Below are 27,064 nucleotides of genomic sequence, written 5' to 3'. Positions count from 1 at the left end.
GCACAGCAACGAAGACCCAATGCAGCCAAAAATAAATAAATAAATTAATTAATTAACAAGAAACAACAGGCCTCGCCTGTGGCCTTCAGCGAGCCCCTGTGGGAAGGGGGTGAGGTGGCATTAATTTGTTTAACCCCTTCCGTGGGCCAGCACTAGCACTGTGCTGAGTGCTTCACCAGCAGCTCACCACCTAGCTCTCACAGATCTGCGAACTGGGGACTGTTATTACTCCTGTTTACAAAGGCGAACAGGGATGGTCCAAGAAAATGACTTGCCTGAGAGAGCCACAGCTTTGTCTGTCTGCCTCCCCAGGTCAAAGTCTCTCCCCTTCCCCATATTACATCAGTCATCCGACGGGAACGCTTGTTTAGTCACTACTCTGTGGTAGAGATACGTTGGTGAATAAACCAGGCCCTCGTGATTATTTGCTTAATGTGAATAATCACACAAATAAACAAGCCCATAACAGGGGGATTTAACTAGCCAGGAAAAACTTCCCTGCAGAAGAGACACTTAGAGATCTGAAGAGGGAATAAGAGTTAACTAGACAAGAAAGGAGGGAAGATCATGCCAAACAGAGGCAAGAGCATGTGCTAAGCCTCTGTGACAGCAGGAGGTAAAACACCTCCAAGGAACCAAAAGAAGTTTGGGTCTCTCCCCTCACTCCCCATCCTGGCCTCATCTGCCCCTGCAGAGGGGGGTGTAACTGCTTCCCAGCATACATACCAGATGGTCTAGGAGAGGGGAAGGGGAGGGAGCAGAGAAGCAGACGTGTTCCCCAGAATGTGGGTCCAAGGAGCAGAGGCCCTGCTTTGAGGAGTCTCTACTCCAAGTCTCACCTTTCCCGGAGGCAGAGAACCTAATACTGCCGGGCTCTCACTCTGGGGGCCTTGAGCTCTGATGAACAGCCCCTACCCATTCCTAAGCTGGCTCCCACGTGAGCTTGGGACTGACTCAGCCAGCCGCCCTCAAATGTTCCGGCAGAGGACCCCTCCCCCTAGAGGACCTTGCCCTGGCAGAGGTGGGCAAAGGGTCCGGCCTCCTTGGGTTCAGCATAAACATAGACAGGGGCCTGGGGACTGAAATTTAGGTCAGAGCTTGCCCCAAGATCCAGCTGTCAGGACCCTCCCTGCCTTATAGAGATTCAAACTAACATTCCCACCACCAAAAACAACCACCACCACCTCCCCAGGGCTCTGACCAGCAATTAAGCCCTGCAGAATGGCTGGGGTGAGGCTCTGTTTTCTTCAGCCAGGCCCAGGCCCAGCAGGCTTAGCAAGGTCCATAAAAGAGTATGTGACAAAGGGCCTAATGGAGAAGGGCCAGTGACCCTCAGTCCAAGGAGTCTAGCAGGGAAAGGGTTAAGAGGCAGGGCCTTCCAGAACCCGGGAAAGTGCCCCACCCAAGGGGAGGGGCCAGCTGGTGGATTAAAAGGGAGCAGCTTGAGTGGAGAGGCAGGAGGCATAGGGTTTCCCTACTTCCAAAGGCCTTAGTCTGCAGTTCCAGCCCCAGGTAAGTGTTCCTCCTCTGGGTCTGTCTGCTTGTTGGTCTGACCAGAGGAAATCTTCTGCTTCATTATGTGATCTCTGGCTTGTTAAACTCCGGCGCTGGGTCCCTAAGGACATCTCAACAGACCCTAGCTCTGAAGGGCTCTTTGGATCAGTCCCCTTCAGGCTGCCCTTGACCACAGAATCAAGGAGATGCCGGCCAGGGAGTGGGGAGCTCTGTGTGTCCATCCCTGACCTGTCCTGCTGTGCCCCCAGTGCCTGGCTCTCTCTGCCACAGTGCTCTCCAAGCCATGCTCCCTGTGCCTCCTGCAGGGCCCTGACTGGGATATCATCATATACTGTAAGTTTGTGATGAGACACTACAGTATAGATGATGTACTAGTCCGGGTACTCCCAGCTCGGGAGGCTGATTAGGAGGCCAGGGGTTGCTGCAAGCCCACGGTGCTCACTGCTCAGCCTATCACAGCCTGCCGACCGCCAGGGCACTTGGGAGTGGCGAGGAAACCGTTACCATTACTGAGTTTAGTAATGGTAACGGTTCTCTTGCTGCACCCAGAAAACGTGCCAAGAAGATTGCTCGGGACCCTGGAGCAGCCTACTGAAGGGAGGGAGACTCCAGCTCAGACAACGGGGTAGGTGTGGAGGGAATGGGTACGTTTTCTCTTTCCTGTTCTAAAGAAATAAAGATGAGAACCAGAATGCTGCTTGTCTCTTTATTAGCATCCGAGATTGGAGAGAGGGGTGGGGTGGGAGGCACTATCTCACTCAGGACACATGGGTCCTTACACAGCTGCAAGGTGTACGAACTGAGGGGAGAGGGGAAAGATCTCCCTGCTAACAACTCAGGAAGAAACTCTGGGCCCAATGCCAGGTGGCAGCAGTGCTCCCACACCAAAGGGCCAGCTTCCAAGACCTAAGCAGCTACAGGCCCAGGCAGAGGAACCACGTGGGAACCAGGCTAAGGTAGATTTCTTCCTCCAGCAGGAGGCATGGCCGGGCAGGGGCTGTGCAGACTCGCCAGCCACCCAGCGGTCAGCCAGCCAGTCACTGTCCGGGCCCGGGTCCAGGCCCTGCAGGCCCCAGGTAGGGGCAGTTCTGGTCAGTGGCTCCCGCCAGCAGCTTGGGCGGGGATGCCTTGGGAAAGATATCAGAGGGTGGTCACTTGAGGAGTTTCACAGACAGGCGGAGCTGAACTTCACAGAGGAAGATGTTCATGAGGTCGCGGCCCACCTCCTGTGCCATCTGGGAGATCAGGTGCCCTTTCGGACCGATCAGGATCCTCTGAGGGTGGGGTAATAGACAGGGACGTGAGCCTGCTCTCAGAGCTCCCAAGCAGTCAGGGAGGAACCCCTGCCTAACAGAGTATTGGCCCCTCCTCCAAGCCTGGCCCTGCTTACCATGTGAGATTCTTTGGGCACCAGAAGCTTCTGCTCAATCACCAGCTTCCCGTTTGGCCCTTCCTCCCACATTACCGTCTTCTGCACAGGGAGACATCATGACTGGTCAGGCAGGCCCCTACCCACGCCCTCTTTGAGACCCAGCTATCTGCTCCGGGTGTGTGCCTGATGGAGAGCCCCATGACCCCCAAATGTGCCTGCACCTGCTGCACGTTGTAGGGCACCTCCTGGGGCAGGTACTCCAGGAGCTTCTCTCGGATCATGTTGGCGCAGATCTCCTCAGGCGTCTGGCTGGTGAGGACTCCACTGTGGAACTCCCAGGGCCCTGGCTGGGCCTGTGCCAGGAGGTATTGCTATGGGCACAGAGGGAGTAGGTAGGCATCTCAGTCCCAAGCAGGACTTTCCTCTCACTCTCACTTCCAGGAGGAGGAACTCTGAGGCTTGTCTTCACATGGTGGAAACCAAGGGCCAGGCTACGGTCAAGGCTAACTGACCTTTAGTGTTTTCACATCCTCCTGGCTTAGGGCTGACAACATGAAGATCTCCTGGAAGTGGGGCCAGCCAATCCGCTGAGGGTCTCCCATAGACAGTGTGTTTGGGCCCTTAGCTGCTAGGCTGGGGCAATGGTTGCCCCGCTGTGAGCAGACGGCCTGCCTCGTTTTGAGCTTCTTGCCATTGACCACACCTTCAGTGAGGGCTGCTGTAAGCTCCAGGAGAACTGACTTCTGCTTCAGGCAATCAACCTGGGGGTGGGGGACGGGCAGGGGATTGTGGTCAGTGAGACGGGGTCCTTGAAGTAGACCCCTTCCTCAGGTAGGTGGTGCTCACCTTGTTCATGACAAGGATGCTGGGGACTTGGGAGAACTGGGTCAAGCACTGGAGCACCTGGGGACTGAGCTGGTTCCGAGTCCACTTGTCCGAGACATCCACAAGAACCACAACTGGAAGTTGGCAGTGTAGGGAGGACAAGGTTATGACCACTCTTTCCCCCCAACTTCCAAAACTTACAGAGTATGGGATCTGGCCAACCCCCATCCCCCTTAACTATCAGCAATGAGAGGCCATGACCATGTAAATTGGGCTTCAGATTCCCATCCTGAGCCTAACCCAGATCAGCAGATTCCATGCTCTTCCATGGATCTTCCAACAAAGAGAGCTCCAGATGGTGCCTAAGGGACAGACATACATAGATCAGGAAGGGTCTTGGGAGTGATGCTCTCCTGAGGAGGGATGGGGTGTGATAAGGGGGTTTTCCAGCCCCTATGATGGAATCTCCCCACTCCCTCTTCAACACCTTTCCCCCCTACAACTCCCTGTTTCCCCAGCTATTACCTTTTCTGTTTAGCAGGGCTGATGAGGCCAGGTGTGTCAAGTAGAATCTAAAATCAGGAAAGAGAGATGCCCAGACCCCCAACCCCAGGAGGAAAGATTATGGCTGGGTAGTGAAAGGTCACCCACCCTTGATGTCAGGAGCCTGCCCCCACTTCTTGGCCAAGCTGACTTCAAATTTTTACCCTCCAGCCTTGCTTTAATTCTAGATAGGATCCAGGAAAAAGAGGACAACTGAATATTTGGAAGATTAGGCAGCAGTAAAGAGGCAGTGAGACCTTTCTGACTAGATGCCAAAGGGGGAAGGTAGAGAGAGAACTGCATAGGCCTAAAGGAAGAGGAGCCCCCTTCCCTCAGAGAAGTGAGCCTAAGCATCATTTTCTTCAGGTCTAACAGGAAGGGAGACCCTCTTAGCTTCACCCTCTGTCCTGTTTGCTGGACATCCATTGCAAGTACCCACCACCTGGGTCTCTTTCTCTGTGATGACCCCCAGAGCTTGGCTGCGAGTGGTGTGCACCTTCTGGGAGACAGGGAACACCTGCCAGGAACAAAGAAGTCCCAAGTGAGGTCCCAGATCCCTCTAGAACAATCCACGAAGGCACAGTAAGAAGTGAGAAATGAAAGGGTGGGGGATGTCAAGGATGCAGCATACTTTTCGGCCCAGCAGCTGGTTGGAGAGGGTTGACTTTCCCGCATTCGGGGCACCCAGGAGGACCACTCGTAGGACTCGGGGGTTCTCAGGCATGTCGGGGCGATGGACCAAGAGGAGATCCTGCTCACCTGTGTGTGGGAATGGGAGGGGAGTGAGAGGTAGTGCAACCTGGATCCCCTGTCAGGTACTCGGTCCTACCCATCGAAAAAGGGAATACGGATACAAGATTAGTGCATCAGGTTGAAGCCGAGACCTGGCTTTGAGATTCAGTTTGTCCATTACTTTGTTTATATGCCTTTATCAAGTTCTCTAACCTCTATAAGCCCCTTAGTTTTCTTATATGTAAAACAGAAATGATATCGATGGTAACTACTTACTGTATAACCTTCTTTTGACAATTGGCAATTGTGTAAAACCACTCAGCACAATGCCTGGCACTTAATACTCAATAACCTTGTGGAATCGTATTGTGTAGTTGTGCCCAGTAAATGTATGCACATGTGTGAAAGTATCTCTATACCAGATAAAGCCAGAAATCCCTCCAGCTCTATCTCACCCTACTAACGGTACAATGAAGGCTCGGCAAGCTTTCTCAGTCTTTCTGTATTTGCTCCTTATGACACTGCATCGTAATTACCAGTTTTTGTGTTCAGCCTTTAGTCTATGCTACTTGAAAAATAGAGGGTGTTATTTCCAGGTGTACAGTTGACCCTTGAGCAACATGGGTTTGAACTGTGCTGGTCCACTTATACGCAGATTTTTTTGTTTTTTTTTATTCTTCACTAAATGTGTACTATGCGATGTGCAGTTGGTTGAATCCTCAGATGGGAATCGTGGATACGGAGGAGCTGCATATACGGAGGGCCCACAATAAATTATATGAGGATTTTCGATTGCGTGGGTTCTGCACCCCTAACACCTCTGCCCCGAGTTGTTCAAGGGCCAACTGGAATTCAGTGTCTTGACAAGTAGATGGGTCAAGTTTGCTCCCCATGTGAGGACAGAGAGCCACAACTCTGCCATGCCTGTGGCCCTTCAATCTCCTGCTCTTTGCGAACGTCTGTGGTTGTGACCAGATCGGTTCCCTCTGGCTCGAAAACTCTTAGAACCTAGTATCTCTTTCCTATGAGATCCTTCACTGCTCGCTTCTATCTCTCGGGGCCTCAAGATCGTTTTCTGTAATACAGAGCCAAAGACGATATCCCCAGAGACTGAGGGGTTTCCCCGACACGGGACTTTCAGTGCTAAAACCGTGACAGTCCCAGACAAATCTATCTGGGCCCTTTACCTCTGTGCATGCACACGGCGGGGACGCGAAAATTCAACGAGCTGTCTGGCTGAGAGAGTCCGAGGAAGCAGTCCAGGGCTGAGTTCTGGCCATTAGGGCGAGAAGCCGAGGCCAGGCGGGGACCAAAGAAGGCCGGGCCCGAGACACAGGAGACGCACCTCTGCTGGCTGCCCAAGAGCGAGGGGAGCCGGGTCACCCATTCCCTCGCAGCGTCGGGACCCGGCGGCCAAACCCCTAACACGGTTCGAAGGAGCGCAGCCCCGCTCCTGCCGGGGGCAGCCATCGCAACCGCAAGGCACTCCGGGAACTCCCAGGAACGCACCTATGATTGGACAGTGCTGCGGAGAGGCGAGCGAGCGGGAGAGAGCTAGATCGGCCCGAACAGAGTGGAGGAACATGAGACGTTGGAGGTGGGCTGGAGTTGGAACCGCTCTGGAGACTGCCCGAGGCTAAGGAACGGGGGAAAAGTGTATTTAGAGTTTGTGTGAGCTTGAAGATCGTTTTGGATTCCCATACGCATCGTGTTTTCTTCTTCTCCTGCCAAAGTTTTGTAGAAGGCCCTGCTAGCCCTGCCTCATGAAAGACTACATCTCCCACGAGGCCAAGCGGCAAAATCGTTTGCTTAGCGCCTGACCTCACTAAGCGGGAGAAACTCGCGCAACGGAGGAGGGATGGTCCGGGGCGTGGGACCGTGTACTGCTCCCCCTGAGGGTCTTTTTAGTCCTTTCCAGCCTCAGGCTTGCAGGATCCCCTCCCAGTGCCCCTCTGGCTTGGCCTAGCGTCGGCAGCGGCCTCCGGCAGTCTGTACCTTTACTTTATGGGAGCCTCCTGTAAGGAGTGGTCGGTGTTCCCGATGAGCAGCAGACCCGGATTTCCCTCCTGTAAGACTCGGCTACTATCTCCTCTCTGAGGCCATTCCTTTCTGGAGAAAAACCAGAGGGTCTGCAAAGGGAGAAGAAGCGGCTTAGTCACCTAGGATCTCCCGGACTGCCTTAGCGGCCTGAGGAACCTGATACACCTTGGCCGATCTGTGGCCTTAAGCCCTCTCTTCATCCTTTGAAGCCTCAGTCAGACTTTTGGAATCGAGGGATAAATGTCGCGGGTTTGGAGGTGCTGAGGATACAACAATGAACAAAGCGGACAGAAATCTCAGCACGGGACTTGTATCCTGGGGGCCGTGTGTGTGTGTGTGTGTGTGTGTGTGTGTATGAGAGAGAGAGAGAGAGATACCTAAGTGACCTGTGACCTGACAGCAATAGTTTCAGTAGGATGGTCTGGGTGAAAGCCTAAATGGAGTGGGTTTAAGAGAGAATGAAGGGAAAGGAATTGAGGGCGGCCAGAATATATATACAACTCTTCCCAGAGGAGCAGAGCAAAAGAGAATGGTAACACAAGAGGGGGAGAGAGGGGTGGAGTTAAGAGAGGATTTCCTTTTTCTTTTTTTTAAGATGGGAGGTTTTTGTTTGCTCATGGTAGTGACCTAGTAGAGAGGAAGAAATGGATGATGTAGGACAGAGAGGGGAGAATTGTTGGAGGATGGTAAGAACCAACTGGCCAGGCTGCTGTTGTCGGAGTGGATGCTGAGTGTCCAGAGAAGCTTAGTGACGTGGATTGACAGAGCCTTGGGCAGCCAGATGCACTGATGGTTTGCAAATGGTGTCAAGTTCCAGCTTTCAGGCTGCCTGCTCTGTTAGTAGAAGAAACAACCTTTTTGGAACATGATATTCTGGATGTTCTTTGGGCATATGGGTGTCCAAAGAAAAAGATGCTACTAAATATGAGACAGCCGACAATCAGAAAAATACAAATCTTCCTTCATGGACAGTTAGGTGAAATACCATTTAAACTGCAATTTAGGTGAAGGGAAATTTAAGGTTAAACAGTAGTTGAAGAGCTTAATTGAATAAATGCAAATATCACCCAAGGAACACATATTAAGTACTACAGTGGTGGTAACAGATAACAGTGAAAGAATCCCAAGGATGACACAAAAACTTAGGGGAAATGAGTCAAAGTGTCTTGTTAATTCTCTTCTTTCCCAGAGATTTTCTCTCAAAGGATATTGTGGGGGGAATTTTGTATTTTGTGAGGTTAGGAGAGACTAATCAAATGAATCAGACTGCCTGGGTTCATATCTCAGCTTGCCACTTATTAGCTGTGTGAGTTTGGACAAGTTATTTAAACTCTCCACATGTCAGTTTCCTCATCTGTAAAATGCAGATGATAATAAACATTTATCTAATATCATATGTTCATTTGAATCTAGGGTTTAGAACAATGTAGGCTCTTAATAAATGTTCCTATCTTAAGGCTGTTTTACCCCTTCAGAAACCTTATTCCATGAATTATCCTTTCTTTTCTTTTTTTAAAAGTAAATTTATTTATTTAATTTATTTATTTTTTGGCTGTCTCAGGTCTTCGTTGCTGCGTGCGGGCTTTCTCTAGTTGCGGCGAATGGGGGCCACTCTTCGTTGCGGTGCGTGGGCTTCTCATTGCAGTGGTTTCTCCTGTTGCGGAGCACGGGCTCTAGGCGCGCGGGCTTCAGTAGTTGTGGCACGCAGGCTCAGTAGTAGTGGCTCGCGGACTACAGAGCGTAGGCTCCGTAGTTGTGGCGCACAGGCTTTGTTACTCTGCGGCATGTGGGATCTTCCTGGACCAGGACTCGAACCCATGTCCCCTGCATTGGCAGGCGGATTCTTAACCACTGCTCCACCAGGGAAGCCCCTATCCTTTCTTTTCTGTATAGACGATTTCTCTCTGTACTATATTCCTCCCATCAGTATATTTTTTTAAAACATCTTTATTGGAGTATAACGCTTTACAATGTTGTGTTAGTTTCTGCTGTATAACAAAGTGAATCAGCTATATGTATACATGTATCCCCATATCCCCTCCCTCTTGCGTCTCCCTCCCACCCTCCCTATCCCACCCCTCTAGGTGGTCGCAAAGCACCGAGCTGATCTCCCTGTGCCATACAGCTGCTTCCCACTAGCTATCTATTTTACATTTGGTAGTGTATATATGTCAGTGCTACTCTCTCACTTCGTCCCAGCTTACCCTTCCCCCTCCCCGTGTCCTCAAGTCCATTCTCTACATCTGTGTCTTTATTCCTGTGCTGCCCCTAGGTTCATCAGAACCTTTTTTTTTTTTTTTAAGATTCCGTATATATATGTTAGCATACAGACAGTATTTGTTTTTCTCTTTCTGACTTACTTCACTCTGTATGACAGACTCTAGGTCCATCCACCTCACTACAATAACTCAATTTTGTTTCTTTTTATGGCTGAGTAATATTCCATTGTATATATGTGCCACATCTTCTTTATCCATTCATCTGTCGATGGACACTTAGGTTGATTCCATGTCCTGGCTATTGTAAATAGAGCTGCAATGAACGTTGTGGTACATGACTCTTTTTGAATTATGGTTATCTCAGGGTATATGCCCAGTAGTGGGATTGCTGGGTCATATGGTAGTTCTACTTTTAGTTTTTTAAGGAACGTCCATACTGTTCTCCATAGTGGCTGTATCAATTTACATTCCCACCAACAGTGCAAGAGGGTACGTTTTTCTCCACACCCTCTCCAGCATTTATCATTTGTAGATTTTTTGATGATGGCCCTTCTGACCCGTGTGGGGTGATACCTCATTGTAGTTTTTGACTTGCATTTCTCTAATGATTAGTGGTGTTGAGCATCCTTTCATGTGTTTGTTGGCAATCTGTATATCTCTGGAGAAATGTCTATTTAGGTCTTCTGCCCATTTTTGGATTGTGTTGTTTGTTTTTTTGATATTGAGCTGCATGAGCTGCTTGTATATTTTGGAGATTAATCCTTTGTCAGTTGCTTTGTTTGCAAATATTTTCTCCCATTCTGAGGGTTGTCTTTTCATCTTGTTTATGGTTTCCTTTGCTATGCAAAAGCTTTTAAGTTTCATTAGGTCCCATTTGTTTATTTTTGTTTTTATTTCCATTTCTCTAGGAGGTGGGTCAAAAAGGATCTTGCTGTGATTTATGTCATAGAGTGTTCTGCTTATGTTTTCCTCTAAGAGTTTTATAGTGTCTGGCCTTACATTTAGGTCTTTAATCCATTTTGAGTTTATTTTTTTTTGTGTATGTTTGTTAGGAAGTGTTCTAATTTCATTCTTTTACATGTAGCTGTCCAGTTTTCCCCGCACCACTTATTGAAGAAGCTGTCTTTTCTCCATTGTATACTCTTGCCTCCTTTATCAAAGATAAGGTGACCATATGTGCGTGGGTTTATCTCTGGGCTTTCTATCCTTTTCCATTGATCTATATTTCTATTTTTGTGCCAGTACCATACTGTCTTGATTACTGTAGCTTTGTAGTATAGTCTGAAGTCAGGGAGCCTGATTCCTCCAGCTCCATTTTTCTTTCTCAAGATTGTTTTGGCTATTCGGGGTCTTTTGTGTTTCCATACAAATTGTGAAATTTTTTGTTCCAGTTCTGTGAAAATTGCCGTTGGTAGTTTGATAGGGATTCATTGAATCTGTAGATTGCTTTGGGTAGTATTTTCACAATATTGTTTCTTCCAGTCCAAGAACATGGTATATCTCTCCATCTGTTGGTATCATCTTTAATTTCTTTCATCAGTGTCTTATAGTTTTCTGCATACAGGTCTTTTGTCTCCTTATGTAGGTTTATTCCTAAATATTTTATTCTTTTTGTTGCAGTGGTAAATGGGAGTGTTTCCTTAATTTCTCTTTCATATTTTTCATCATTAGTGTATAGGAATGCAAGAGATATCTGTGCATTAATTTTGTATCCTGCTACTCTACCAAGTTCATTGATTAGCTCTAGTAGTTTTCTGGTAGCATCTTTAGGAATCTCTATGTATAGTATCATGTCATCTGCAAACAGTGACAGTTTTACTTTTTCTTTTCCGATTTGGATTCCTTTTATTTCTTTTTCTTCTGTGATTGCTGTGGCTAAAACTTCTAAAACTATGTTGAATAATAGTGGTGAGAGTGGGCAGCCTTGTCTTGTTCCTGATCTTAGAGGAAATGGTTTCAGCTTTTCACCTTTGAGAATGATGTTGGCTGTGGGTTTGTCATATATGGCCTTTATTATGTTGATGTAGTTTCCCTCTATGCCTACTTTCTGGAGAGCTTTTATCATAAATGGGTGTTGAATTTTGTCAAAAGCTTTTTCTGCATCTATTGAGATTATCATATGGTTTTCATCCTTCAGTTTTTTAATATGATGTATCACATTGATTGATTTGCATATATTGAAGAATCCTTGCATTCCTGGGATAAACCCCACTTGATCATGGTGTATGATCCTTTTAATGTGCTGTTGGATTCTGTTTGCTAGTCTTTTGTGGAGGATTTTTGCATCTATGTTCATCAGAGATATTGGCCTGTAGTTTTCTTTTTTTGTGACATCTTTGTTTGGTTTTGGTATCAGGGTGACCGCCCATCAGCATTTATTTTTTTAATGCTTCACCTCTTCCATCTGAACAGCAAAAACCAAAAACTTCCCTGACCCCCAAGTCCTTTTCCAATAGAAGTAACTTTATCTTTCTCACTAAAATAGTGCAGTGAACATGGTGGAGAGAAACAGGTGGATTCCAGAGATTTAAGGAGATAGAATTTGAAGGAGATGGTGCTTAAAACCCTCCAGTGGCCTCCTATTACAACTAGATTAGTCCAAAGTCCTTGCATGCATTGAGCCCTGCTAACTTCTACTCCCAAGGTGTCAGGCACACTAGTTTTCTCTTGAATATATCAAGCTAATTTCTGCCTCAGGACCTTTACACCTGCTACTCCTGCCTCCTATGTTCTAGATTTGGCTTCTGCTCCCCATTCAGGTCTCAGCTAAAATGTCACTTCCTCAGAGAGCCTTTTCCTCACAGCATTTATCACTACCTGCAATGATTCTGTTGCAGTGTCTGGAATACTATAAGAGGCTGCGCAGGGCTCTTCAGGGTCTTACCTACCTCCTGATGGCCCCAATCTAACCGAGTCACTCCCTTGCTTCAGTGCCCTCAGGATAAAGTGTAAACTAAGTAACGTGGCTCCAGCTTACTTTGCCAGTCTCGTCTCTTGTTACGCCTCTTTTTCAGCTCAACTGAATTTTTTTCAGTCCCCCAATTGCCTGGTATTCTCTCTCACTTCTAGGTCTTTCCATAACCTGTTCCTTCCATGACTGGTTAAATTTTCTCTTAGGATCCTTTATCCTTCTATGACAAAGCAGTTAATAATATAGTGAATGAGCACACAGATTATTGAGCCAGACATCCTGGCTATGGTTCTCAGCCTCATTATTTTACTGTGTGACCCAGGGCAAGTAACTTCTCTCTACTTCAGTTTCCTCATCTATAAAACAGGAATAATGATTGTTGTTGTAAAAGAGGGTTGTTACTATTAAAAGAATTTAATATGTGTAAAGTGCTTAGAACAGTGCTTGGCACATTGTAAATGCTATGTGTCTGCTGTTATTATTATTAATTAATTTATTTATTTATTTATTTTTGGCTGTGTTGGGTCTTCGTTGCTGCACGTGGGCTTTCTCTAGTTGTGGTGAGCGGGGGCTACTCTTTGCTGCAGTGTGCAGGCTTCTCATTGTGGTGGCTTCTCTTGTTGTGGAGCACGGGCTCTAGGCGCGCAGGCTTCAGTAGTTGTGGCACGTGGGGTCAGTAGTTGTGGCTCTAGAGTGCAGGTTCAGTAGTTGTGGTGCACAGGCTTACTTGCACCGCAGCATGTGGGATCTTCCCGGACCAGGACTCAAACCTGTGTTCCCTGCATTGGCAGGCGGATTCTTTTCTTTTTTAAAATTTATTTATTTTGTTTATTTATTTTTGGCTGTGTTGGGTCTTCGCTGCTGCACGCGGGCTTTCTCTAGTTGTGGTGAGCAGGGGCTATTCTTCCTTGCAGTGCATGGGCTTCTCATTGCGGGCTTCTTGTTGCAGAGCACGGGCTCTAGGTGCACGGGCTTCAGTAGTTGTGGCACATGGGCTCAGTAGTTGTGGCGCATGGGCTTAGTTACTCCGCGGCATGTGGGATCTTCCCGGACCAGGGCTGGAACCCGTGTCCCCTGCATTGGCAGGTGGATTCTTAACCACTGCGCCACCAGGGAAGTCCCTGCTATTATTATTATAGGTCCTCTACTAGACTGTAAGTTGTGAGAGGACAAATAATATATATATTTTATATGTATGTCACTACTGTGTCTCCTGCATCTAGAGCAGTGTCTGGCACATAGTGGGCACATAGTGTCTGGCACATTGTTCAGTACTGAATAAATTACATCTTTCTTTGGATTGGCGGTCCCTTGGTGGTGTCAACATGGTTGAAGCAGTTCCAGATATTATATCTTCTTACATCCAGTTTTTGTGGGAAAGAGCAACAGATCTTCCCAGAAGGAACTCCTTGTGCATTTTTGGCTCTGACTGGGTTACATGCCCATCCATGAAACAGTCATTGTAACTTAGGGAATGTTATGTGTTGATTGACTTGGGGTCTAGGCCATGTGCTCGTCCACATGGTCTGAAATTGGAGTAGGGGTGACTCTCTGAATGAGTATCACTGGATATAGTGAGTGAATGCTTGGCAGGAAAAAAAAGTCACAATTTTGCCCTTGGTAAGACATTCAAATAGGGAAATGGCTCAGGAGACCCTTATGGTTCAAATATAAGAAAATATGCTGTCATCATATAGATTCCAGCAGGCCTTCCCAGGGGCTGTGTGTGGTGGTGGGGTTAGGAAGTCACAGTTTCCAGAAGCTTCAGGGGCAGCTATGGCCTACTTTTTAGTCATCCATTCATCAGAACATAGTGTCAATATTAATTCTTGCTCCTTTCTGGTTCTGCAATTCCCCTGTGGTGCCAAATGTGCTCTCATTCCAAAGGATAATACTTTTGCAAGTAATGACAACCCTTCTAAGCCTGGAGCTAGCCTCTGTAGGGCCCCACCTACAGGATGTCCTGTTTACTGCCCACCACCCTGCTCTGTCAGCTGTTGTAGTTTACTCTACGTATGTCCAGATGGAACTCCCTAGCTGGGAGGCTATTCATACATGAAGCCTGAACCTTTGAGTAGATTTGCTTTTCTAGGGACAGGATTATGCCAATTTATACACTGTTTCCTACAGCAACATATGTATATATGTAAAAGCCTATGTATGTAAAAGTCACAAGCATCTGAGGAGAAAAAAAAAATTCTTAGTTTCCTAGGTGCTGCAGGGAGTAACCCTTAGTTTCTTAGGGACCTGAGAATTCCATTATATGCATTTGTATATGTCTTCCTGCCTCCTTTTACAGAAGAATGTGAGCAGGCTCTATTACCTCCAGCATGTCTGTGACACTCCATTTACAGCCTTTTCAACCTTTACTCTAGGGCCTATTTTTGCTTTTTTCCAAAATGAGGAAGACCCTTAATGTTAGATGAGGAGTTCAAATATTAATCTTAGATGAGGAGTTCAAATATTCATACCAGATCCTGGCATCCAGCAGTAGCTTTTGCTTTCCCGAGAAGTAAAGCGAACTTAAGACCCTTCACAAAAGAATGGAACTTCTTCTCTTTCTCTCTCTCTCTCTCTCTGTGTCTCTCTCTGTCTGTCTGTCTGGACTTACATTATATCTTGGTCTCTATTCCTCCAGACTCTGAATTGTAGACAGGAGATTGGGCTGGAGGTAGGATGGAAGAGTCACGGTGATAAGGAGAGTTTGGTCCTGTACCTCCTCTTCCCTTTAACTGCAGTGCATCGCCCACAGCTTTCAAGTTTGCATTGTTGAGGTGAATTCCCTGGTGGTCCAGTGGTTAGGACTCCATGCTTTCACTACCTAGGGCCGGGGTTCCATCCCTGGTTGCGGAACTAAGATCCCACAAGCCACCAGACGCTGCCCACCCCCCACCCCCCCACACACAGACACAAAAAAGTTTGTATTGTTGAATTCCTGGGACTGAATTGAGCCTAGTTTCTTGTTGGATTATGCTAAGGCAGCAGTCTAGGCAGGGGTCTAGGGGTGATAGCTGGGCCTCCTTGGGCTAAAGGCCTGGTTTCTGTTTACCAATTTGCAAAAGAGCCAGACTCCACAGCGAGAGTTGTAAAGTAGGGGACTATTAACCTGCAAGTCCCTCGATGGCACATATGAGATGCCTAGAGCATTTTCGTCCCATAAACAGTACGTGCTTGATAAACAGACTGAACAGTGCATTCTAGGTGCAGTCACCTTCTTGACAAGGTCCCCAGGGCTTCTGAGCACCTACTGGCCAGTAGTGTATTCAGGGATGTCAAAGTTGACTCTTGCACAATTACCCCTCAGTGCATTCTAGATGTGATCGTATTCTTGAAAGAAACCTAAATTTATCAGTAGTCACGTCAGAGCATTCAGGCCTTTAAGTGTAAGTGGGATCCAGAATCCTGGAAGTGCTATGAAGTCTACGGCCCCTATGGGCACCGCGTTTAGAAACCTACGCTACCCTCCAGAAGCCTCAGACCCTGGGGCAGCCGCCAAAGCCTCTAAGTTTAAGTCCTCAAAGACAGCGGCCATGTCCACCCGAGACCCGGGGGTCCAGGGCATCAGGCACTGAGGCAGACACCCCCGGTGCGGGCTGCGCAGGCGCGGGCGGCCCGAGAGGGCCCCGGCGCTCCAGGCTGCGCAGGCGCAGGAGCGGCTGCCGGCGAGTCCCCACGGCGGCGGCGGCGGCAGCGGCGGCAGCGACAACTGAAGGGCCGGGGCGTGGAGCGGCAGTGGCGGCGGCGGGCGGCAACGGAGCAGCCATGAGGGCCGGGCCCAGTCACCGACAGTGAGTGGTGGTGAAAGCGGGGTGGGCGACGGGAGGGAAGGGGGTAACCTGCTGGAGGGATACTCCGACTTGGTGGGGGGGCTCTGCCTGTCGGAGGCGAAGGGGCGTGGGGGAGGGACAGTTTGAGATGATGATGCGGGAATTTGGGGCAGGGGTGGTCAGATGGCCCGGCGTCAGGGCTGGACAGCTTGGGGAGGGAACGGGGTGCGCGCTGCAGAGTCAAGGAGCCCGCCGCAGGGGCAGTGTCCCGCGCTCCCCCGTTTGTCATCGTCCCTTACCCCGGGAGCTTTCGGTCGCCTCTCCCTTTCTGCTTCTTTCAGAGAATCGTCTCGGGGGATGGGGGTGCGTGGAGGATGAAAGCCCTGCTGGGGCTGAAGAAGACGGCTCTGGTCCAGGCAGGGAAGAGCCGGTCGCCCGGAGTAATAGGCTGCTCTGGGTAGAGGGTGGGGGTCGTTTAAAGCTGGGAGGGGTCCAAGGAAAAGAGCTAGGGGCTTAGAGTCCGGCAGTTTCGAACCCACGTCCACCGCTGTTTAAAGCTGAAAGGTAACCTTGGGCAGGTCCCACTTAACCTTTCTGAACCTCTGGAAGATGTAATGTGTTTCAACGGACTATTGCAAGCATCATGTATGTGATTGAGATCGTTTATAAAAATTGTAAATTGTGAGTACTGTGCCGAGGTTGCTATATCACCAACAGTATCACTGGATTTTAGATCTTACCGTTATTAATGGAATGACTGATTTCTTTGTCAAGGCGAAACATATTGTTTGTAAAACCTCAATAGGCACAGACGTGTTTTCTTCATCAGCACAGCAGATCATGTGCAGAAATACCAGTTTCTTCTGTGATGTGACAAATTAACCATCAGACTTGTGTAGGAAAAATACCATACTCTCAGGCATTTTTACAAATGGTATGTAGTTCCTTACTCAAGTGGGAGGCAATAGAGAATGGAAGGCCAATCTGTTAAATGCTTTCTGAACACAGCCCGTTTAGGTTTGTTCCCTTGTAACCACAGTTGGTACTAACGTGCTTTACGATGAGTTGAAGAAACTAGTTTGAGACAAACTGGGAGGGGTGCACAGTGAGGGATGTGCAAATACAATTTGTTATTTTTTAATTGTAAAAAAGTTTTTCGTTGCAAGAGTCTCTGGTTGCCCCAAGGCCCTGTCTCTATTTTAGAGGTTAGATAGCATATAGCAACTTTTCATCTCCACTTTTTGTTACCCTGCCTGTGGAACCTCCAGGGTGGAGTGCCTCTCAAAGAAAGACAGAAGCAGCTGTGCAAGAGCCCAAGAGGTGGCTGGTTTGTTTCTGAGGGGCTGAAGGAGCTCTCCTGAGGCTTTGTTGTTCTTGCTGTTTAGGGTGGACAAAGCAGAGGACAGAGTTAAACTGTGTACTTGGAGAGAGAGAAAATGGCTTTCTAGTCACAGCTTTTGAAAGAGATGAAACTCCTTTCAAAAGGACAGAAAGAGACGATGCTTCATCTCTGCTGCCTCTGAGGATGCAGAGCTTGAAATGGCGAGGTCTTTTGGAAATTAGTGAGTGATTTGTCTTTCATCTGACCAAAGGTAGGGAGTATTAGATCCTTGAAGGTTCACAGATAAGGGGAATGAATTATTTTATAGGAATAGGGAAATGCACCTTAGTTGTCTTTAACTTCTCCATCTGGTAAAATGTGTTTTACTTCTTTCCTGGAAATACACAGTGATATATCATTTTTAACTTTTTGCTTTAGTTCCTTGGCTGTCCCGATAAAATCTCTGTCCATAACACAGAGGTAAGTTTTTTATTCTTATTTAGAGGATAGTTTAAAAAAGAAAGCATTTGTTACTGTTGTCATAGGTCATTTACAGGATACAAATTTATTCTATCTTTCACCACCACATGGAAGATGAAGTAGAGGTATAAAATGTTAGAACTAACCTAACCATCTTATTTTTAATAGTTGGACATTTATTTTTAATTTTGGTAATGCATTTTCCCCTCTATTGGAAATTTCCATCAGTTCAAACAAGTCCATAAGTGCTATCCTTATTACGTTAAAATGATAGAGGTTTGTTCAGCTGTGATGAGAATTTCCTGTCCTCTCCTTCTATTCTCTTTCCTATTTGTGGTTCCTTTTATGTAGTAGATTACTGTTACAGAATGAGTAGTCTTCCCCTGAGGGAAAGAAAGGGGATGGCCAGTGCCTTGATTGCCTTGTTGTGTGAGCAGTCCGTCTAAAGTGGGGATGTAAGGACTTCCCCTGAATCCCTGACATAGCAAGAGCTAAAATAAAAGGAATAAGGTTTACCAGTTCATTTTTATTCTAATAAAATGAATCATTTTTCTTTAAAAAAAAAAAAAAGCAAAAAGCATCTCATGCCTCAGGGGAGCCTTTTTATTTTTTTATTTTTTTAAAAAATTAATTAACTGATTAATTAATGTATTTTGGCTGCATTGGGTCTTCGTTGCTGCTCGCTGGCTTTCTCTAGTTGCGGCGAGTGGGGGCTGCTCTTCCTTGCGGTGCGCGGGCTTCTCATTGCGGTGGCTTCTCTTGTTGCGGAGCACGCGCTCTAGGCGCGCGGGCTCTACAGCGCAGGCTCAGTAGTTGTGGCACAGGGGCTTAGTTGCTCCGTGGCATGTGGGATCTTCCCGGAACAGGGCTCGAACCTGTGCCCCCTGCATTGGCATTGCCTGCATTGGCAGGCAGATTCTTAACCACTGCGCCACCAGGGAGGCCCCTCGGGGGAACCTTTTTAAAGCAGTCTGTATAAAAACAAAATTTTGGTGTTTTTACCTCCCTCTCTTTTTTCACTGAGAATATTTGCTTGCAAACAGAATCTTTGTTTCTTCAGAGCCTTTCTGATTTTGCCACCCATTCCTTAGCTGAAGTCACTTTTGTGATATTTTTATAGCCACTTAATAATTGAGCACAAAGGGGTGGTTTTTTTTTTTTTTTGGTTTGTCATTTGTTTTGGTTCTTGATAGAGTGCTAACAACTTTAAAGGAATACTATATGAGAAAATGTTAAAAAGGAAAAGTAGAGTGGATTTATTTATTTATTTATTTATTTATTAAATTGAAGTATAGTTGATTTACAATGTTGTGAGGAGAGTGGATTTAACTTAGTGAATTTGTAAGTTGGTTCTGATGTTTGGAAGGTAAAGGATTCAAGAATGGACCTGTGGTTCAGAGTAACCTTCTGAGGACCAGGGTTTGCTTATCAGTGTTTATTTATTTAGCACAGTTGTTGGCATAGAGTAATTGCTCATTAAATATTTGCTGAAGGGAAAAATAATAATATGAATCATAATCAGCAAACATGGGTTCAAATCTTCTGCAACTTTGTGTATCTTTGAATAAGCTTACCCTTGTGTCTTTACCTGTTTCCTCATCTATAAAACAAAGATAATAATTGTACTTACTTCATAGGGTTGTTGTGAGGGTTAAATGTGGTAATACACGTAAACTGTTTAGAGTGGTACCTGATACTCAGTAAATGCTAAATGAATGCTAATTATTACTAGTGTTTGTTGGATACACACTCTCTTTGTGCCCAAATCACTGGTCAAAGATGATTATGACATAGCCCTTGCCCTCTGGGAGTTCACAGTCTAGTGAAGGAAACAGAAGTATACAAAGTAATTATATAGAATGCAATATATATTTTATCAAATCTGTGGTGCTAATGATTGTAAGGCTCACAGTTCTTTTGCATACCACTAAGAAAGAAGAAATGCTGCTAATGAGACTGGCATGCCATCAGTTGTAAGATGTATCCTGTTTTCAGAGAAATGTGACGGAAAAAAGGGTGTCTTAGAATTAGATGGAGAGACTTCCCTGGGGTCCAGTGGTGAAGACTCCATGCTTCCACTGCAGGGGACGATGGTACGATCCCTGGTCGGGGAACTAAGATCCTGCATGCCAAATGGCCAAAAGAAAAAAAAAAAAAAAAGAATTGATGGAGTATAGTAAATGGTGCTCTACTAGAGAAAGGTACAGCTTGTTATGAGAGTTGATGGAAGGGCTGGGTTCAGATATCGTCAGTAAAGGCCTCTGCTGCATTGAACCTGCATGATAGGCCCTCACAGATGGACATGGAAGATAGGACATTCCAGACAGACAGTAAAGTCTGAAAATGGGAAGGGAGAGGGCATTATTGATGTGTACCACCATATCAGGGCAAGCAGGAGGAGGAAATGAGCTAGGCTTTGGCAGAGTAACATTGTATAATGCAGCAGAGCAGGACAGGAAGCTTGGAACATTTTCAGAAGAGACATGGGCCTAATTCTTGGATTTAAACTCCTAAATTATCACAACTCTAAAAAGATGATTCTAATACAATAAATTGGGAAGTGAGAGTATGTGTGAGAAGTGAAGTGGTCGGGGGAAGGGCTGAAACTTTACAGCTGACCAGAGAGGGGATAAGTGTGAAGTCTCTGTACTCTTGGTGTGAGGTGAATGCTTTTTCAGCAGAGAAGTGTTTAATATCTATTTCTGTCTTTTCACTGCCTATCAAGGTCTTGATTGTGTCCCTTTTAGAGCTTTGTAACTTAGAGTGAAAAGGAATACAACTTGAGAGGAAAAATGCTAAATTTTCTTTATTAAAGATACATTTAATACAAGGAGGGTAATAAGTTATCAGATTTGATAACTCAGTTATAAAATGGTGTTTTGGTACAGTGCTGGATTGTACAGTTTCATGGGAAAATATAGGTCATTTAAGGAGTGACTTAAAAGACTCAGAAGAAAAGAAAAAAAGAAAGACTCAGTTACTAATTTTCTGGTAACTAACCCTGAAGCTAGTAGGGAAAACTATGAAAAACGAAAAATAGCATAAGCATGAATTTCTGTAGTGTCTTTTCTTTTCACCGGTAAGCCAAAACTTGACTCTCTCTCTCTCTCTCTTTTTTTTTAAAGTATTTATTTATTTATTTGGTTGTGCCGGGTCTTAGTTGCAGCAGACAGGCTCCTTAGCTGCAGCTCACCAGCTCCTTAGTTACAGCACATGGGCTCCTTAGTTGCTGCATGCATGTGGGATCTAGTTCCCTGACCAGGGATCGAACCCGGGCCCCCTGCATTGGGAGCATGGAGTCTTAACCTCTGTGCCACCAGGGAAATCCCCAAAACTGGACTCTCTTAAGCTTTTTGGACTCTGGTCTCATTGAAAAATTTTGGGGTTGATCCTCAGCAGTCAAATTCAGCAAACATTGAAGTGCCTACTGTGTGTTAGGCATTGTGCTAGGCACGGAGAATTAAAATGTGAATGACATGATCCTTGTTTTTAAGGTGCTCACTTTTTTTTTTTAATTTTTTGGCCACGCTGCTCGGCATGTGGGATCTTGGTTCTCCCACCAGGGATTGAACCCGTGCCCCCTGTGTTGGAAGCATGGAGTCTTAACTAACCACTGGACCACCAGGGAAGTCCATTAGGGTGCTCCCATTTAAAAAAAATTTTTTATTTATTTATTTATTTATTTATGGCTGCGTCGGGTCTTCGTTGCTGTGCGGGCTTTCTCTAGTTGCGGTGAGCGGGGGCTACTCTTCATTGCGGTGCGCGGGCTTCTCATTGCGGTGGCTTCTCTTGTTGCAGAGCACGGGCTCTAGGTGCGCGGGCTTCAGTAGCTGGCTCCCAGGCTCTAGAGCACAGGCTCAGTAGTTGTGGCTCACGGGCTTAGTTGCTCCGCAGCATGTGGTATCTTCCCAGATCAGGGCTTGAACCTGGATCCCCTGCATTGGCAGGCGGATTCTTAACCACTGCGCCACCAGGGAAGTCCCCTAGGGTGCTGACATTTTAATTGGAGGCTGACAAATATGTAATTATGAACCAATACAGTATGTGCTGTCATAGAGATCTGCACTAAGAGCTATGGGAGCACTGGTTCTGCCTGGTGGTGGGAAAGGAAGGTTGGAGAAAGCTTCCTGGAGGAAGAATCAGTTGAGTCTTAAGGAATGAATAGTTTGGCTGCTTCAACAGAAAAGAATTGGAGAAGATAGTATTTCAAGTGCAAAGAACAACTTGCACAAGGGTATAAGAGTATGGACCCTCAGGCTAGTGGTTTAATGTGCATAGATCATGGGGTATGAGGTAGAAGTAGAAGGACATGAGGTGAAAGATGGGTTGGAGCCCAATTGTGGATGGCCTTGGTGAGGGGTCTGAATTTTATTTTGTAGGTGCTGTGGGAGAGTTCAGATCACTATTTAAGAAAAGTAACACTGATGGATCAACAGCAAGTTCCTATATCCTGTGATAAATCATAATGGTAAAGAATATGAAAAAGAATGTATATGTACAACTGAATCACTTTGCTGTATAGCAGAAATTAACACAACATTGTAAATCTACTATACTTCAATATAATAAATTAAAAAAAAAAGAAAAGTAATCTAACACTGTTGACAGTGTGGAAGTTAGATTTTAAAAGGAGAACTTGGCCGCAGGGAGACAGTTCGTTATGAGACTGGTGTGATGGTTGCTTGAGAGATATTGAAGATCTCAGTTACAGTGGTAGTGATGGAATTGTAGACAGATTAAAAAGCTTTTTAGGAGACTGACTAGAAGGATCTTATTGACTTTATGTTGGGGAGTGTGTAAGGGAGAAGGAGTTGCCGAAGATGGATTTGAAATTCCTTGCTTGGGCAACTAAGTGAATGGTGATGTCATTAAACAAGATAGGGAATACAGGAATAAGAGGGTGTTACATTTGAGGGAAAATGAGTTTGATTTTGGTATGTTAGATTTGAGGTGTCTGGGAAATCCAGGAGCAAATGTCCAATAGGCTTCTGGATATTTGGGTCTAGAGTTCGGTAGAGAGGTTTAGAATGGAGATGCACATCTAGAAATCATTAGAGTGTAAGTAATAGTTAAAGCCAGCATGATGACCCTGTGAGTCTAAGTTCCAGTTGCTTAATATGTTGTTCATTCACATCATCTGGAGGGATTGGCTTAATGGAAATGTGGCACTCAGTACTTTCTCAATAGTAGTTCATACTTAGTTTTACATTTTTTAATGTGTTACATACTTGGCTTAAATTAGCAGCTTTTAGGTTGCAAGCAAGAATAAAACACAAAACTTCTCATCTTAGTGGAAAGAATGGTATTACTCTTAATTAAATAAGGATACCATTCCTGCTTAAAAGCATATATAAGTTTGTAAATTTTTCAGTGAAAGGGAGTTAGTGTGCACGTCAGCTGTACATTTTCTTTTCCTATTCTCAGTGGTTTACCAGACTTAGAAAACTGCCTTTTCTTTCTTTATTTTTTCTTTCTTTCTCTCCTTCCTTCCTTCCTTCTTTTATTTTTGGCTGTGTTGGGTCTTTGTTGTGGCACACGGGCTCCTCTCTAGTTGTGGCGTGTGGGCTCTGTAGTTGCGGCACATGGGCTCTCTAGTTGTGTCACACAGGTTCAGTTGCCCTGCAGCATGTGGGATCTTGGTTCCCCGACCAGGGATCCAACCCATGTCCCCTGCATTGGAAGGCGGATTCTTAACCACTGGACCACCAGGGAAATCCTGAAAACTGCCTTTTCTAACATCAGTTCCATTATAGATATGGGGGGGGAAAAAAGGTATCTGTTCCACTGAGTACCTCAGATTAGAAGCTAGGTGATTTTTTTTTTTTTTTTTTTTTGGCTGCGTTGGGTTTTCGTTGCTGCGCGCAGGCTTTCTCTAGTTGTGACCAGCGGGGGCAACTCTTCGTTGCGGTGCACGGGCTTCTCACTGCAGTGGCTTCTCTTGTTGCAGAGCACAGGCTCTAGGCGTTCGGGCTTCAGTAGTTGTGGCTCACAGGCTCTAGAACGCAGGCTCAGTAGTTGTGGAGCATGGGCTTAGTTGCTCCACGGCATGTGGGATCTTCCTGGACCCATGTTCCCTGCATTGGCAGGTGGATTCTTAACCACTGTGCCACCAAGGAAGTCCCAAGCTAGGTGATTTTTATGAACCAAAACCTCAGAAGATTTGATTTGAAGACCACAGGATAATTTTGAATCAGTGATACCAGGTTAGTTCAGAGTTGGGATTGGGAACTCAAGTCAACTAACTGTGCAGTCTTCTCCTACCACACAGCTTTCCACCATTTATATAATAACTGAAAACACTGAAATAAATATGCCCGATGGTAAGTGAAAGATATACATGCTGTTGTTGCTTTTTGGAAGGACAATTTGGTATAATTTAGGTGCTCTTTTTTTAGTTCATGATTTTGAAATATAAGCAAAGGCATGTTTTATGAAAGGAAGGAATTTGCAGAGTGTTTAAAGTTGTTGGTAGATTTTAGCTAAGCATTTTTAATATTGACATTGAACAGGATGTCTGGCTTTGACTGGAGAATCAAATGCTGGGGATCACAGACATCCCTAGGGTCTTGACTTGGCTCAAGGCTTAGCTTCCCATACTTTTCTTTTTCTCCCTTTCCTTGGGGATTTAATGTTAAAAAGAAAATTAATAATTCTGTAGATATGTTATCTTTTTACCCCTTTATTATGGAAAATTTCAAATATATGCAAGAGTAGACAGAACAGTATAATGAACCCCTATCACTCTGTTACAATAGTTGTCAACTCATGCCTGTCTTGTTTCATCTATGTACCCCCTACCCACTAAGCCACCTACATTATTTTTTAAAAATCCAGGATAATTTCATGAATGAATATTTCAGTATATATCTCTAAAAGATAAGGACTAAAAGAAATCCCACAAAAAATTAACAGACATTTCTTAATAGCATCAGTTATCCAGTTAGTTTTCACATTTCCCCAATTATCTCAATAATTTTTCAGCTGTTTGTTTGGAACAGTATCCAAATAGGTCCATACAGAATGATTTCATATGTCTACTATTTATCGTTTAACCTATAGGTTTGCCCTCCATTTCTTCATGTATTCATTGAAGATCTCTTTTTTAAAAAATATTTATATATTTATTTTTGGCTGCGTTGGGTCTTCGTTGCTGCATGTGGGCTTTTTCTAGTTGGGGGGAGTGGGGGTACTCTTCGTTGCGGTGTGTGGGCTTCTCATTGAGGTGGCGTCTTGTTGCAGAGCACAGGCTCTAGGTGTGTGAGCTTCAGTAGTTGTGGCACGCTGGCTTAGTTTCTCCGCAGCATGTGAGATCTTCCCGGACCAACCCGTGTCCCCTGCGTTGGCAGGCAGATTCTTAACCACTGCGCCACCAGGGAAGCCCCAAGATCTCTCCTTTTTAACAGCTGTTATCCCCTTTTACTCTTTTGGAGGATTCCTTTTACAGTATGTCGACAAGGTAGGACATTCTCTTTTCAGTTTCTTCCGGTCATTCAAAGCAATTGGCCATTCACAACAAAGATTTATGCATTGCCTACTCTGTGCTGGGAGCTAAGAATGAATTAGCTAGTGTAGCTAGTTCTGCCCACCCAGAGTTTATGTCCTGATGGGAGAAACAAAGTTAGCTATCAGTTATAGAATATAACGTGTTAAGAGGGATGTTAGAGGACCTCAGGGTGCAATGGAAACATGTTAACCCTTAACCCATATTTGGGGGATCAAGAAAGGCATGTGGATGGATGAAAGAATGTTCAATGTAACACCTGAAGGATGACTTGGAGTTAGGATTACTGGCAGCAGAGGGACTGTTGTTTGTAAAGTATAATAAGTTTAACATTTTTATTTTCACTGTTTGAAATAAACAGCATGTTTTTCAGGAAAATTGTGTTTTCAACTTTATTGTACCAAATAATATTAATACACATCTTTATACAAAGCATTTTTCTTCCCTTCACAACTGCAAGGAAATCTCAAAACAGCTGTGCAAGTGAAAAATCAGAACCTTGAAAAATAAGCCTAGAATTTCCAACCCGTACAATACCCCCATCGTTTGTTTATTTATTTATTTATGGCTGTGTTGAGTCTTCGTTGCTGCACGTGGGCTTTCTCTAGTTGTGGTGAGTGGGGGCTGCTCTTCGTTGCGGTGCGAGGGCTTCTCATTGCAGTGGCTTCTCATTGCGGATCACAGGCTCTAGGTGCATGGGCTTCAGTAGTTGTGGCTCGCGGGCTCCGTAGTTGTGGCTTGCAGGCTCAGTAGTTGTGGCGCACGGGCTTAGTTGCTCTGCAGCATGTGGGATCCTACCGGACCAGGGCTCGAACCCGTGTACCCTGCATTGGCAGGTGGATTCTCAACCACTGGGCCACCAGGGAAGCCTGTAACCCCATCGTCTTTCTTAAGGTTAACCTAGGCAGCCAATTTCCATCTATAAGTAGACAGTTTTGGGGAAGCTGAAAAAATCCTTGACAAGTTGATTCTAAAATTTATATGGGAACAAAATAGCCAAAACAATTTTGAAAAAGGTTAACAAAGTTGGGAGACTCATACTACCTGATTTTAAGACTTACTAAAGAACTACGGTAACCAAGACAGTGTGGTATTGGCAAAAGGATAGATATATAGATCAATGAACAGAATAGAGAATCAAGAAATAGACCCACACTATTTTTTTTTTTAATTTATTTATTTTCGGCTGTTTAGGATCTTCGTTTCTGTGCGAGGGCTTTCTTCAGCTGCGGCGAGTGGGGGCCACTCTTCATCGCAGTGCGCGGGCCTATCACTGTCGTGGCCTCTCTTGTTGCGGAGCACAGGCTCCAGACGCACAGGCTCAGTAGTTGTGGCTCACGGGCCTCGTTGCTCCGCGGCGTGTGGGATCTTCCCAGACCAGAGCTCGAACCGTGTCCCCTGCATTGGCAGGCAGATTCTCAACCACTGCGCCACCAGGGAAGCCCGACCCACACTATTAAATAGGGCTGTTTGATTTTTGACGGAGGTGCAAAGGCAAGTCAACGGAGAAAGGATAGTTTTCTCAACCGCTAGTCATTGGAACAACTAGATATCTATATGCAAAACAAAGAAAAAAAAGAACCTCAACCTACACTTCACACCATATGTAAAAATTAACTCAAGATCAATCACAGACCTAAATGTAAAATGGAAAACTAAAAAATATTTAGAATGAAACAGGAGAAAATCCTTGTTACCTTGAGTTAGGCAAAGAGTTCTTAGATACGGTACCAAAAGCAAGATCCATAAAAAAAATTTGATAAATTGGGCTTCATCAAAATTTAAAACTTTTACTCTGCAAAAGACAAGACACAGACTGGGAGAAAGTATTTGCAAGT

General features: G+C 45.6%; 2 protein-coding genes across 3 annotated transcripts in view; one reads left to right on the top strand and one right to left on the bottom strand.

Annotated features, from left to right (window-relative positions):
* Positions 1–2,207: 2,207 nt before the first annotated feature.
* On the bottom strand, positions 2,208–6,470 carry ERAL1 (Era like 12S mitochondrial rRNA chaperone 1). Its single transcript, XM_059906946.1, has 10 exons — positions 6,175–6,470; positions 4,887–5,014; positions 4,695–4,772; positions 4,238–4,284; positions 4,013–4,074; positions 3,734–3,846; positions 3,400–3,648; positions 3,109–3,258; positions 2,906–2,986; positions 2,208–2,789 (listed from the first exon to the last, which is right to left on the bottom strand). The coding sequence occupies exons 1-10, from the start codon at positions 6,455–6,457 to the stop codon at positions 2,667–2,669; spliced, it is 1,314 nt and encodes a 437-aa protein (XP_059762929.1). The 5' UTR covers positions 6,458–6,470; the 3' UTR covers positions 2,208–2,666.
* Positions 6,471–15,813: 9,343 nt separating this feature from the next.
* Positions 15,814–27,064, top strand: part of FAM222B (family with sequence similarity 222 member B) — a 64,030-nt gene continuing 52,779 nt past the window's right edge. The window contains exons 1-2 of one of the 2 annotated variants that reach the window (XM_059907942.1): positions 15,814–15,945; positions 17,684–17,725. The gene's annotated coding sequence lies outside the window, so the exon portion shown is untranslated. The remainder of the gene's footprint in view (positions 15,946–17,683; positions 17,726–27,064) is intronic. The other variant, XM_059907940.1, reaches the window with a different exon arrangement.

This window comes from Balaenoptera ricei, chromosome 20, assembly GCF_028023285.1.
Source record: "Balaenoptera ricei isolate mBalRic1 chromosome 20, mBalRic1.hap2, whole genome shotgun sequence".
Classification (NCBI taxonomy): domain Eukaryota; kingdom Metazoa; phylum Chordata; class Mammalia; order Artiodactyla; family Balaenopteridae; genus Balaenoptera; species Balaenoptera ricei.
This window is presented reverse-complemented; position numbering and strand designations above follow the sequence as displayed.

Coding starts and splice junctions, on each gene's coding strand:
- ERAL1 (XM_059906946.1), bottom strand. CDS start 6,457: ATGGCTGCCCCCGGCAGGAGCGGGGCTGCGCTCCTTCGAACCGTGTTA. Junction 4,285..4,694: donor CAGAGAAAGAGACCCAGGTG/GTGGGTACTTGC, acceptor TCCTGATTTTAG/ATTCTACTTGACACACCTGG. Junction 3,649..3,733: donor GCATCCTTGTCATGAACAAG/GTGAGCACCACC, acceptor CCCCACCCCCAG/GTTGATTGCCTGAAGCAGAA.